Source organism: Triplophysa dalaica, chromosome 24 (genome assembly GCF_015846415.1).
Source record: "Triplophysa dalaica isolate WHDGS20190420 chromosome 24, ASM1584641v1, whole genome shotgun sequence".
Taxonomy (NCBI): domain Eukaryota; kingdom Metazoa; phylum Chordata; class Actinopteri; order Cypriniformes; family Nemacheilidae; genus Triplophysa; species Triplophysa dalaica.
This window is the reverse complement of record NC_079565.1, coordinates 17,044,717-17,059,065: the sequence shown is the minus strand read 5'-3', so window position 1 is coordinate 17,059,065 and position 14,349 is coordinate 17,044,717. Positions and strand designations below refer to the sequence as shown.

General features: G+C 34.3%; 1 protein-coding gene across 5 annotated transcripts; it reads right to left on the bottom strand.

The window, feature by feature from the left end:
* Window positions 1-15: 15 nt before the first annotated feature.
* On the bottom strand, window positions 16-9,748 carry LOC130414680 (uncharacterized). Of its 5 annotated transcripts, none has more exons than XM_056740694.1 (7): window positions 9,597-9,748; window positions 4,845-5,390; window positions 4,360-4,515; window positions 2,509-2,602; window positions 2,350-2,413; window positions 2,094-2,235; window positions 16-571 (listed from the first exon to the last, which is right to left on the bottom strand). In XM_056740694.1, the coding sequence occupies exons 1-7, from the start codon at window positions 9,611-9,613 to the stop codon at window positions 397-399; spliced, it is 1,194 nt and encodes a 397-aa protein (XP_056596672.1). In that variant the 5' UTR covers window positions 9,614-9,748; the 3' UTR covers window positions 16-396. The 5 variants fall into 5 exon arrangements, 3 of the variants coding, with proteins under 3 accessions (XP_056596672.1, XP_056596674.1, XP_056596673.1); XM_056740696.1 differs by having other exon boundaries at window positions 4,845-5,135; XR_008905644.1 differs by having other exon boundaries at window positions 21-571; window positions 2,509-2,720.
* Between the last annotated feature and the right edge of the window lie 4,601 nt (window positions 9,749-14,349).

Below are 14,349 nucleotides of genomic sequence, written 5' to 3'. Positions count from 1 at the left end.
AAACTAATTATGTGATTAAGGCATTTAAAGTTTACAATATTGATTTAAAATTTCAAACACTTTCAAAATATTGTTTTATTGATAATAATCAATAAATCCATTTGTTTTTAAATCAGTGTTAGTAAAGCCTTTGTGTTACGTTTTTGTACTTAAAAAAAACTATTACCAGAGCAAATTACAGAGGAAATTAAAGATGGTATATTTAAAATCTACTTAAGGAAATTATTTTTAACATCATATAGAAAAGTATTGAGTAGTCTAATAATCAACTTATTTACAGATTTTCACAATACATACTGCTGCAATTATTGTGTCTGTTCAGACTAGGCTATGGTAACCTTCCCTTAAATGCATGTTAAAAATGATCAAACTGCTCCCTTGACATCCGTAATGTCTCTAATAAAATGTCAATTCCAAAGCAAGTGCTAGCGCCAAGTGGATCAACTCTTTCTTGAAGAAACTGAAAAACAGCACTGTGCAGATTTTCAGGTGGTGGGGGAACTTCAATAATGTCATCACTGTCCACTGGTGTTGGTCCCTCCCAGTCAATGCTGTGCTCCTCCAAATATGTCTAGAAGGGGGTAAAATATTTATTTAGATGCAAACATATACTGGGTGTAAGTCACTGAGTGAAAACGCTTAATATGTTTAAAGTATGAACTAGAAAGCTATCAACTCCAGAAACATTATGGGTCTAGTCTTTAGCTGTATGTTTTTTCAGAGTCACTAGGATTATGAACTTCATATTCTCTGATATATAAGATATTTTGCAATCATCAAATTAAAACAGGTTAGACATAAAAGTTCAGCACCTTGGCAAAATGGAAATATGATTCACACATCATAAAGGCTATTTAAACTAGAGCACAAATTGAGCCAAACTGAGCCAAAATCTTGACTATTAAATGTATTGTTATTATTATAAGAGAATATAATTATACTCAGCATTAATCTAAAACCTGATTTTGTCAGGAGCAGATACATTTATTGGAATAATGAAAGTCTGTAAAACGCGCAGTGAAAGGGATTTAAATGCTTGTCACTGCAGACAATGTTTGTTCGCAAATGTACGCTCATCCAAATATGAAAAGCATTTTCGAGCTCAATAGTCTCAGATTTTGCCCAGGATTGCTGTGCCGTTGTGTGCCCTCTTCCCTAAACATCTGTAAACTCACACTTGTGTGTGCGAATTAAGTACGTAGTTGCGTCAGTGCTTCACGTGTCTGAAAACAATAGAGTAGTATGCTCACAAAATAATTTATATGAATAATTTATATTAAAAAACTTGTTTTAACTTTTGTTTTTTTAATACATTTTAAAATATTTTAAAACTGATAAATACATTTTAATATTGGCTGTAGTTATTATGTTTGTCACATGGTTAGCATTGTGGGACTCATTCCTTCCATGCAGAATGTTGGTGGAGAACCACCACTAGAGAATTGTGTGCATCAATTTAATACCAACATTTTGGTAAGGGCTCCTTTCTGTTCCTTCATGACAATGCTAGTTAGTATGAGGCAAAATTCAAAAATAAATTATTGATTTAATCCGTGTAGAAAACTTGCTCTGCATTAAGCCAAGTCCTGAACCCAGCTGTTCTGACTTTAAATGAGACTATAAAAAAGCCCAAAACTCGTTACTCCACATCGATGGCTTCTACACCGCTTGTACAACGGGGTAAAAATTGGATTATAAAAGGTGCTTTAAAAACGGTTTCCTACAATGCCAAAATATTCCTTACAATGCAATTTATAGAAAAGCAATTACATACTTAATAAAGCACCTTTTCCTGTCTCAAAATGACGACTCATGTGTACAAGCCATTGGCGTGGAGTGATGAGTATTTGCTCAAAGTCTGCATTTAAAGTCACACCAAATGTGTTCAACGGGGTTCAGGACTTGGCTTTATGCAGAGCATTCAAGTTCTTCCACATTGACTGAATCAATGTTTTATTTCTGAATTCCAAACAGGGGCATTGTCATGATGGAAAAGAACAAACTCTTCCCAAAACGTTTGGCAATTTAGTGTAAAATAAGAAATGTTTTAGTGTACATACAAAGGGCATTTGAAAATAGCTTCATTAACAGACCTGCTCAGAAAGTGGGTTACAAATTTGATCCATGTTCTGTAACTGTCCTTCAATCCAAAGCTGCTGTGGTGACCTCCCATGCTCTGTGGAAATCGCATGCCGATCCCATGCTTGCTTGAAGAGCTGGATATGCATGTTGATTCTTGGAAGCATCACATAATGAAGACAAATCATATCAAGTTCACTGTCAGGATTCAGAGCACCGGCACTGGAGAGATGTTGGAGTGCAGAATGATAGTTAACTGTCACTGCACACCAAACATCTCTCCAAAGTCTTTCAATTCGTTGATTGTGTACGCTGCGTCAGGTAATAAAACTTCCTAATCAAGAGGAAAAATAAGCAATTATGAAATAGGATTGTCTTTTAATATGATTTTATATAAAGTATGCACAATAAAAAAACAATAAAATATACCTGTTCCTCTATCTGGATGCTCAAGCATAAAGCGTGCCACCTCAACATTCTCTCCACCCTTATCGCTACGAACTCTTTTAGGTACCCCAAAGAGCTGCACAGCAGCAACAAATAAAGACAGAACAGTCGAGGCTCTGTTGTTGTCACTTGCATGCAGGAACATGACTTTTCTACTGTACCCATCTATCCCCCCATGGATCACAATTCTCCATCTACAAACAAGACATTATTTTGAGTAGGATAAGACGCTCTTATGTGACCAAATAAAAAACGAAGTCTTTGAAATGTATATCACTTATCCTAACGTCGTAAAAAATCCATTCTTGAAATACAAATCATTTGTAAAGAAATAAAATTCCATTTAAATAAATCTGAGAGATTTCTGTCTATTCATTCAAAACCCAATAAATAGATTTTAAAAGTAGATTTAAAATAACAGTCCAAAGGCTTAGCCTATTTGTCGCCATCTCTGTATCTAGTTTGCTACTGTTAATGTGCGGAGGTGATTTTCTTAAAAGGAACATTCCATGAAAATCATACACCTCTGTGGTTAGGTGCTATAGTTGGGTCCCCGGTGCATCAATCAACCCAGAAAATGGAAAAAGTACGTCTCAGTAACTTTGCTTTGTGTCTTAAAGAACACTTTGTTTTTAATTGTAATGTTTTAAACATGTTTGTATAATGTTTTGAACGCGATTTGATATGTTGTTGTTAATATGTTGGTTTTATCTATATAAGTGAAAAGTATTCCAACTCTGTGATATATGATTGAAAGTCTCTAAAATAGTTATGGCAAATAAGTACAAGTTGAATTTGTTGTACAGCATGTCTGCCCGGCCAAATAATATTAAATAAAATATTTAAATGACTAATGGTTACCAACAAAAACATACTTCTGGTCAGTCCAATGCTAATAATAAAAATAAAAAAATCATACCCCTTACAGCATTTGCCAGTTGCATCTAGATCTGTGTTCACAAGTTATGCAAGCCTTCACTACTGACTCACTCAAAAATCTTAAAAAAGGTAATGCATAAATGCAGGGAGAATGGATGGAAAGCAAACTTATGTTGAGAGAGATAAGCTGCTATATTTTTTCAAAGAACTTATCGGACAACACAGAACAGTTGCTATTATGTATTACTTGATCTCCATAGTATGACGCACAGGCAAAATTTTGTTGTTGTTCATGGTCAGGGACTTTTTTTACAGGCTTTTACAGGCTCCAGGACTGGAGCTAATTTTTTGGCTTCAATATTTATATTGTATGGTAACAGTTTACAGTTTTATGAAAGCAGTAAGGAATTGGGGCTAGTGGTGTATCATAAATAAGTCATCATGGCTAAAGAGGTTGCTGGCACAATACAAACAAAGCCACTATCCAGTAATGTACTCTTGACACAGCACAGCCTCAAGTAAGCTATCTTATTGCTTCACTTGTGTCATGAAGATGAACAAATGTGTTACAATATAAAGTTAACTGATGACAGGAAATTCATATTTGGGAAAGTAACGCAAGCTTACTCTTTCAGATGTGAATGAAAATTAATGTTACAAACATGTTTTTCATTTAATTCATTACATTAAGTTGATCTATTCATTGTTTTACTGTATTAATAAAGAATAGGCTAAGTAATGTTAGTAACAGAAATGGTGTGTTTTGCTTGAACAATGTCTATCTTGGATAGTTCTTTATAAATAATGAGAATGACTTCTTGTATCCTATCAATAACTAACATTAAATGTAAAGCTGAATATTTTGAAAGTAATCATAGTTGTGGTGTCTAAAATGCATTAACAGCATAACATTTAAGCACTGACCTAAGCAACATAAATGATAAAATAAATTACCGTATCAACTTATGGTTTCCGTCAATATGCCATAATGCCATGGGAGCTGGAACAGAGTAGACTCTTCTCTGTATAATGTTTATTCCAAGTCCACGACATATTGTACCCACTGGATCTACTGTTCTTAGCGTTTCCATTACTCGGGACCGCTGAACTCTTGAAAACAAATTTCATTATGTTATTAAGAATACAACAAATACCACACTTACATGTGTCTTGATCATTGTTTAAATATAATTAACACATTTTAATTATTTTAAGAAATTTGTCAATTTACAGCAAAAAAGGCCTTTGTTTGAAAATGTATTTAATTTTAATTGTTAAAATGGAAAATGTTTGTATGTGTTTATATGAACAGTGCTTGAACAGTCTAAAAACATTTGAAGGCACTGCTAAAATAAGATGTATATATTAAGATGTAAAATAAGATCTGTACCACTCAACATAAAGCACTGCAATCATTATTTGCATTGTATAAAACTCACCTCAGTCCAACACTGTTGAGGTATCCACTGACTCGCTTTATTCCGGAGTCAGGACATTCTCTGATGAAATGACAAACAAGTTGTCTGAGGTCCTCATCTGTAATGTCACTGTAATACATTTTTACTGACAAGCCATACTCAGACATTCTTCTTCTTATTGTTCTATAACTTACACAAAACATTTGTGCGATTTGCTTTACTGTGAAATTAAATTCCAAAAGGTATTCCAACTGCTCAGGGGAAATGTCCCAGTATGGGCATCCTCTGTCTCCAGTTCTGATCCTGGCAGGCCTAAATCCATGAGTTGCATGAGTTTGGGCTTGCAACAAGTACAATACTCTTTGCATGCTGTGTAGTATGTCATCAATTTCTGTTAAAACACCATTTTGGCTACATCTTTCAAGAATAGAAAGGAGATTTTCGAAACGAGTATAGAGAAAATCCATATCCATTTGATTCCGCTGTGTTTCATATTGCTGCAAAAGTCGCTGTGTCTGAGAGTGAATAAACTGTAGAAGCTGATAGCTCTGTTGATTAACCTGAAAGCTTGAAAATGAATAAAAACACAAACTGATTTTAGTATAAACATTTTTATAGAAATAATCTCAACTCTTCAAACACAGTAAATATAGTTCTGATGTTTTAAATGCTGTGAATTTGCAGCGTGCTGCTCTATACATGAAAACATTCTTATTTTGCTCACCATGATAGGAAGGGAAGCAAACATTGATTTAAAACATGTCTTGCCTTACCCCCTTGACATTTTAGAGCTTTCGGATGCAGTCTTTGTTTTTTTTACAAGTGTTTTTGATTGGAATCTCCTCAACCCGACGTGTCACCCACAATTCTAAATGTTTACTGCATTTGAAAGCTCTAAAATGCTGCCTTTTGAGGCAGCATATCAAGGTAGTAAGGCATCAAGACATGTCTGAATTAAATGTTTGCTTTACTTTCTATCTCCTGAGATACCTCTGTCAGATATTTTTGAAGGCAGCATGGATGTATCCTTTACTGCCTTCAATGTCCCACAATCTATTTGTGTGCTCGTGCCAGGGATGTGATTGGTTGAGCAGGGTCAAGTTGAGTAGCATCTGCCCCAATAACGGAGGCTCCTCTTTAAGGAAAGGGCTTCTGGGGACGCACCTCAAGGACCGTGCGACAACGGAAGTGACGAGTGCATCATGTTGGACAATCAAAGTGTGAGTATCAAATGTGAAAAAAAAAATATTAGTTTAACGTGACAAATATGTAACATATTATTGGAAAGTTAATATAGCCAAAGTGAGTTGGGACATAGTCTTGAATGCACTAACATTATATATCCACAATTTAGGCATCAAATGCTGTTAAACAAGTTGTTAGTATATGCGTCAAAATTGATTGTAATATTACAATTTTCTCGTGCTCACAGCGAGGCTGTTTATCCCACGATGTAGTTATGAGCACGTCTCTTCATTTTGGCTTTAGTTTATAATTGTTTGACATCCCAATAATGGACTGTTAAAATACCACATGCTAGATTTTGTCATGTGTCGTGTAAAGTTAGTCTACTTTGTCGACTTTGCCATAATTTATGTCTATTTATATATGATAAATTAACTTAAATTGTTTAACTTGACCTATTGGACTCAATCCAACAATCCTATATATTTCAATTAAACATTTTCTTTTGATAGGTCTTCATGTATGGCCTGGTTAAGCTTAAGTGTTTATCACTGCAGGATGCTGAGCAGGCCTTCGTGTGTGGTCAAGTTTACCATCACAGGTAAGAGTAGAATTTCTTACACAATGTCCAATGTTTTGTATGCATCAACAGTATGTCTGCTAAGCCAGCAGTGATTATTTTCTCTATTTTTCTATTTCAGTGAAGTGAAACAATTTAATCAAGCTATATTAAAACAATTAAGAAAAGAGGGCAAAACATCCAATTGGTAGATACTGCTGCAAAACTGAGCTTTAAATATTAAAATTATTATTCTTTATATTCAGATAACTTCCATCTATTATTATTTTTCTCAGTTCATAGGGACATTATTGACATAAAGCATCAAAAAAGTATGGTCTGTGGTCACTAAGATCTTTAAAATATGAAATATGAGATGAGAGCGTTAGGAATGTTCAACTGGATGTTCCTCGTTTCATTTCCTTCTCTCTTTCTCTCTTAGAATTCAGTGATGAAGTCAATGAACAGTTTTTTGTGATTAGCATTTTAATTGTTCATTTGTTATTTTATTAAATTTACACAGTCTTAAATCTACACACAGAGTCATCCTTGTGTCTTCATTTTGCATTTAAAATGTGGATGTGGTGACTGAAAGGCTATCCCATGATTACTTGTTTATTTAACCTGATGTTATAATATGCCAGTGATAACAGTAATTATTCAACCTTAAGTTTTTAGCAATAAGGTTTTATTGTAAAAAATAAGTATTTGGGTGTTATAAACCTTAAAAAATTTAATTTGGTGCAGATACTAGCTTTGTTATACTTTTTCGGTCCTCAAAAAAATGGGGTCTTGGAACTCCGATTCACAAAACAATAGATCAGAACTGCCATTGACTTCAGAACTTTTAACCAGGTTTTCCAAATTCCAAAAACGTATTATTTGACCGATGTGGTGGGTTTAAGTTTTTGTTGAGTTGTGATTTCAAATGTAATAAACTACCCATCAAGCTAGCAAATTTTCATAAGCAAGCACTGGATTCATGGAAATTGGCCTATAAGCATACTTTTTCACCTCATAAATGCATTATGTGGAACAACCAATATGTTTTATTTAGAAATAGGTCCATTTTCGACAAACAGTGTGTTGAGAAAAATATTATTTGTATTTCACACTTCATAGAACATAATGGAAATCTAATTAGTTAGGAAAAATTTGTTGAAGATAACAATATTAATATTACCTCCATAAAGTATTTGAGGCTAATTAAATAAATGTTTCCTAAACTTTTACACCTTATTAAATCATTGTTACAATATTCTAGATTAATGGGAGAAATTCATAAGTTATTTATAGATGGGGTTGACTTGCATGACAAAAAATGCAAGAATTGGCACATTAGAAAAACATGTATTTTTACAAATAGTATTGCCCTGAAATCTTTAGCTTTATGGAAACAAATGTACCCCTCGATAATTCCTTACAATATCTGGTCTGTTCAAAATAATTTTATAATACCAAACAAAGCATAGGAACTTCACATAAAAATTCTTCATAACTTTTACCCCTGTAAATTGTTTTTATCTAAGTTGACGGATATTGAACCAGATTGCTCTTTTTCTGGTGAGGAAAATAAATCTGTGGTTCATTTATTTTTTATCTGTACATTTACAAGGTAATTTTGGTATGAAGTTTCGTTACTGATTTTTAACGAGTTTAATAATTTGATTATGAAGGAAGAGATGGTCCTATGTCTATTTTCAAATACTGGTGTCACTATTACAGACAACGTTATAAGAATCCTGTGCTTGCTTGGAAAAAACTATATCCATAATTGTAGAGTTGTAGGTTCTAAACCTAACATTATAGTTTTTTGCTCTGAATTAAAAATATTTGCCCAAACCCTTTCCAAAATGAACAAAAACAAGAAATGCATTAAAACACAAAAGATTATTGTAGTAAAGTAGGCGGGGCGAGACCGTGGTTCGAGTAATTGTGAATGAGCGCCAGCTGTGCGCACACCGGGTTCGAATCACGTAGAAGATAGGGAGCATATAAAAGGAACGAGCGACCGGACCGTCGAGGAGAGAGCACCGGGCCCGAAGTGTTTGTATATGTATTTATGTTTTACTGTGTTGTTGTTCGCCGGCGGTCGTCCTTGAGGGGCCGCCGGCTGTTATTATTTCTGTTATTAAATGTTTAAATGTTCGCCGGTTCCCACCTCCTTCCTTCCCTATCTTGAATTATATTACAATAATGAATATGATTGTTTGATCACCAATAAATAGATTCACAATGTTTTCTTATTTACCTCCTTGCTTTGCTCAAAATCCAAAATAAAGAAACATATATCTTTTATCGTTTATTTATTTATTATTTATTATTTTTTATCATAATTTCAATTTACTTACAGTTATGTATTCATTTTTTGTTTTAAACTATGTGTATTGTATACATATGTAGCCTAATGTGAAAGTCTTGATAATGTTTCCCTTATACTATTGTTAATATAAATGATCATTGTTATTGTTATTTGTGTTGGAATAGTAAAAAATAATAATTTAAAAAAAAAGGTTACTAGAAGTGCGTCCCCAGGTGTGTGGTCCTGGAAGTGTGGCCTCCGCTGTTGCAGCTGAATAACATTATATATAATAATATTAAATATAAAAAAATAACGGTTGATATGTCGGTACTTAGTCAGTATGCAGTGTATTATGCGATTTCGGACGCAGCTTATTAGGTAACCATTTGAGAACGATTGAGCGGTTGATCAGATTCACAATTTGTGGACAAACATTGACAAGTTCATGGAGACAAAGATGAATACAGCATTAATAAATCTAGTTTCTCTTATATAATAATAATAATCTAGTCCTCGGTTAATACCTACTCGTGTAAACGGCAACAGTGGCCAGTGTTGACTAGCAACGAAAGACGCGAGGAGAGCGCATGCTCGGGTGCTTGGGGGAGACGGGAGAAAACAGTGCGACTAGCGTTTTGCGCGCGGTTTAGAAGCCAAATAATTATGAGGCAGCGAAGCAACGAGTCGGTCTACTTTTAAACGTGGTGGAATGCATTATTTAGCCTACCTTGCTATCGCAGCCATTCTTGCTTACATCGTGAAGAAATCTTTAAAAATCGTCTTGGTTTTATGGCGGGTTGCTCTGGTGCATTATCACCACCTACTGTGTTGGAGTCTGCACAAGACCTAATGACAAAACACGATGTGTACTGCGCATGTGCGAAGATTTCCTGCCTAGTAAAAAAGAGTAATACAAAAATTATTACAAAAAAGAAAACACATCATATGCCAGGGAGCAATACTTTATTGTATCTTTAGAAAAGATTTATAGACCGTTTCATTGGACTCGCGCGCGCATGACCCCCAGATAACTTCCGGTTTGTGTTTGATTAGTGTTTAATAATATAACTATTTAAATTTGATTTAGTTTTTTTTTAATTTTGATTTATCTTATTATTTTATTGTATAATAATAGTATTAGGCTGTATAAAATATTTGTTGTAGGCCTATATACATTTTATTCAATATTTTGTTTTTGAATGGGTCCCGTAGTTTGGTCGCATTTAAGGAAACTGTTTGAGTCATTGACATTTAGTGGTTGAGATTGGTATCGCAGTTTACATTCAATTTTCAAAGAAGACAAGTTTGGGCAATTAAAGGTTTTTCTCGGTTTCTTTGCTTGTTACAATGATAAATAATCTACAGGCACTCTTTCTTGTTAGAATCATACCTAGCAAACATTGGTCCGACGTCGGGAACGTCGTGTCCCTGGCCCAAAATAGTTAATAGATAAACATATGCGACACAGAACATTTAATAAAAAGCATCCAGGTACGGACACGTCATCGGTTTGGTGTTGCGTGTATAACTCGTACTTTAGCTACGTGTAATTGAATATACACCGTGTTGAAAATCGGTTGTGAGAGGACATTCAAAGTTTTATAGTCCATAATTATCCTCTACAATATACTTGAAATTGAAATATGCAAAAGCAATTTTGTTTACACATTGATAAAAACAAAAAATAATTTGAATCTTTTAATTCTATTTTTTTTATTAGCAGTTGGCTAATGTTATCAACACATATACATACACATGAGGGGAGGTTACACAAGAATATTATAGAAATTTTCATGCACATGTGTTCATACAGCATTAATATTTCATATACTCATTCATCTACTATTAGCCTATAATTATTTCATATAATCATTACATATACTCATTACATATATCATCTTGACATGTAATCACTAATATCATCTTGAAGCCAAATTTGTGCCCGCATTTTAATTTTCTCTCCATCATTTTATTTAATCGTCCTTTAAATTACAATTCTAATTTTTTTTATAAGAAAACACTTAACATGCGCATCCGTTATAATTGGTTCTAGGCTAGCTAGAGCGGGAAAACAGAGGGTGTTTCCTCCGATGATGACTGCTGCATAAAGTAGATGCCTAAAGTCGCGCTGATCGGGATCCCGGTTCGTTTTTATAAGCGAGTTTGGCACTGACAGCCAAACACCCCTCCAACGTTGCATAGGTCTGACGCACGTATACGTCATTGCTAAGCCCCGGATGTCCTTAAATGCTGGAAACGCCCCTGCTTACTTCCAATTGCCACGTGAAACCCAATCTCCGCTGATCCAAAACGTGGTTAAGCTAAAAGGGTGTTCATGGTGTTCATATGGCGCATGCGCAATTGAGAAGGTTTGAACGCTTAATTTTTTGATTGAAATGTACTTAGTTTTTTTAGGACAATTTGCAGTGACTATAAAACAGTTAAATAATACAAAAAAATATTTAATAAAACTTACGATTCACAAACATTTCATTTTGTACATTTCATTTTGGTTTATTTATGTATAATTTTACTTAGGAAAATCTAGTTCTTATTAAATGTTAATATTACTATGTAGAAATTATTAATAGTTAATCCATTATATTTTACTAAACCAAAAAGTTCGTTTTTTTCTGTTACCAAAGAATCAAATTAACCATATACATATCTTGCAGGTTTAGATGATAACACCAAAAAGTGGCCCAGTTCGTTTTTAAAATGTTTTGAAGACGTCCTTTAACACGTTACACAAGGCCCAAGTTATCTTTATTAAAATATACACGATCATTTGTATTTAAGTCTAGTTTAATGACAAACCATATTTTGAAAGTGCCCTTAAGCCACTGCATTGTAGTCATTATTCGACCAGTTTTCTGTACATTACAATTGTATTCGCGTATTTTATGAAATGTATGCATCAGATAAATTAAGCATCAGCATTAGTTGCGGCAGGCCTTGTAGTCAAGCTTGGTTATCAGCTGTCATCAGGTGATCACAACCCTAACCCAGCCGGCCATCAGCTGATCATACGTTCTCTCAATTGGGCGCCCTATTTAAATATCAGTTCAGTCAAGCCTGCCTCACTGCTTCTAATGCGTGTTGCTCTAAACCCACCACCTCCCCAGCTCCTCCTTTAATTTCACTTGATCGACCGTACTCTGCTGTCAATTTTTTTTGGACACTCTGTTCTCAGGGGGGTTGAGCTGCCCTCCCAGCTAAACCGGGAGAGTCACCCCAGATGCTGCTGCTGCTTCCCCATCTTACTTCTCATGGAGCTCATGAGAAGGATGGGGAATTTAGAACATAGCCATACCACCAAACGTAAATTAAGCAAATCTGCCAAATAAAAGATTACTTGTCTTCAATTTTGACTTGGGTTTTTTCTTGACTTGAAAGGTCCTGACTGAAATATATGCGCTCACAATTTGAAGGTAATGTGAGGATTGTATTTGCAAAAAACGTGCAGCTAAGTTTTTTCTAACAAATCTTGCGACGATTTCTAAGTAAAATGGAGTTTCGAAATGAAAAAAGTGAGTGGCGTTTTTGTCAGTGTGCATGACTTAAGTAAAGCTGTGCTTCTGTGTTTTACATCATGAAGAGAGATGTCATTGAGAGTGGAAAGGGAAGCTTAATGTTTTTCATTACAGATTACAAGTGTAAATGTATCTAAAAGGAATGGATAAATCATTTATTAAATATACAGCAATACTGTGTAAAAGAATTAGAATGATAATTTTTATTTCATTGTGACTTTGAAGTGAAAAACATTAATAATCATTACAGCTAATTATGGTATGTTTTTCTATGCAGACACACAATCTAACACAATACATCCTGATAAGCTGCGGAGGACTGACACTCAATCACACCTTATTCAAAGCAGTGATGGACAACGAAGACATCACCAAAGATTGCACATTTCTTGCACTCAGCCTTCTTTATTGAGTGTGTGTTTGGTGTAGAGTACCCCAAAGGAACTAAAAAAACACATTTATATTTCTTTAGGTATTTGTCCTCTAGATAATCAAATCAAATCAAATCACCTGTATTGTCATCACGATTGGTGAGTGAAAGCTCTGGGTGCGTCCTCCATACAAGCATACTGCAGTTGGACTGACAAACAACTGTATGACAAACTGCTGATCATCAATGATGGAGGAGAAAGCGCTCCCATTTCGGTGGAAAGTGCTTTCAACTTTCTCGGCTGGATTCTAAGATAATAATTAGTGCTGATTTGTGAATGCATGTTAGGACTGCATACAGCAGACTATATTTAAATGTTGAATATGTCTAAAAATAATATGAAAAGAAACTTTAATGGGTGGTTTCCCAGACAGGGATTATCCTAAACCTGAACTAGGTCTTAGTTTAATTAGGAAATTTAGGTAGTTTTAACAAACATACCTTAATAAAACATTACTTGGGACACCAGGCAAGGCACTGATATATTTTGAGGTATGTCAGTGCAAGTTGTTTTCAGTTTGGACTGTTCTAACATTTAATTTAGTTTAGGAATAGTCTCATCCCTGTCCGGGAAACCAACCCTATAAGCCACTTATATATTTTATATATTTTTGTGCCATTGTTCATTTAAAAAAATTGTTGAAAATGTTGTCATACTGCACATGTTTATGTTTGTATAACTCTCACTGCTGGAAAAATATGACATCATTAAGATAAGTGCACAACACTAGCCTTGATTAGAAAGAAAGATGTGAATTTGTTTGTGTTTGTGAGTGTGTTTACATTAGTAAAAATTCTGTATGCTTTTGTTTTACTCCAATTACTGTACTTTAAAACAGTTGTTATAGTTAATGCATATAAATATATATACATACATACATAGGCTACATACATACATACACTTATACATATAGGTCTACATATACATACATATGCATATATTCCAATTTACCAGTAAGAGGTTCTTGAATATGTAGAAGCCATGTGTATGGTGAATTTATTGTATTACGATAGTTGAATTTTTAGTGTGGTTCTACTTTACTGGAGTATATAGGTAAAAATGTAATTTTGTGGACACTGTGGTTTTGCAGCAGGGTTAAAAATTTGCATGGTCCTTGGTGATATGTAGATATTTATAGCCTACATAATATTACCAATAAACGTGAAAAACATAATTAATAACAAACTTAACAAATGTTAAACTTACTCCTATTAACAGGATTTAATAATGTGGCAGATGTTGGTAGTTTTCAATCATGACTAAAATCATTATGCTCACATGCTCCTTGCGGGACCCGAACCAGCACACTTCAGAATCGGGAGACAAACGTCCTAACTATGAGCCACAACAACTGACACTGAAACGATGTGTTGACAATTAAAAACGAAACTGTATAATATATTTGTAACGCAGACTCTCAGAAGAGTTTTAAACTGCTGAATATTCATTTAGAGCGTCACGTTTTTTTCTTTAATATGAAAAATGACCAAGTTTGCCAATTTGTATGACCGTTTTA

What these genes read in the sequence shown, in the direction of transcription:
- LOC130414680 (XM_056740694.1), bottom strand. An exon ending in CTCAACAGTGTTGGACTGAG is followed by an intron (nt 4,516 to 4,844) that starts GTGAGTTTTATA and finishes TTTGTTTTCAAG; the next exon opens with AGTTCAGCGGTCCCGAGTAA. An exon ending in AGACTTTGGAGAGATGTTTG is followed by an intron (nt 2,236 to 2,349) that starts GTGTGCAGTGAC and finishes GATGCTTCCAAG; the next exon opens with AATCAACATGCATATCCAGC.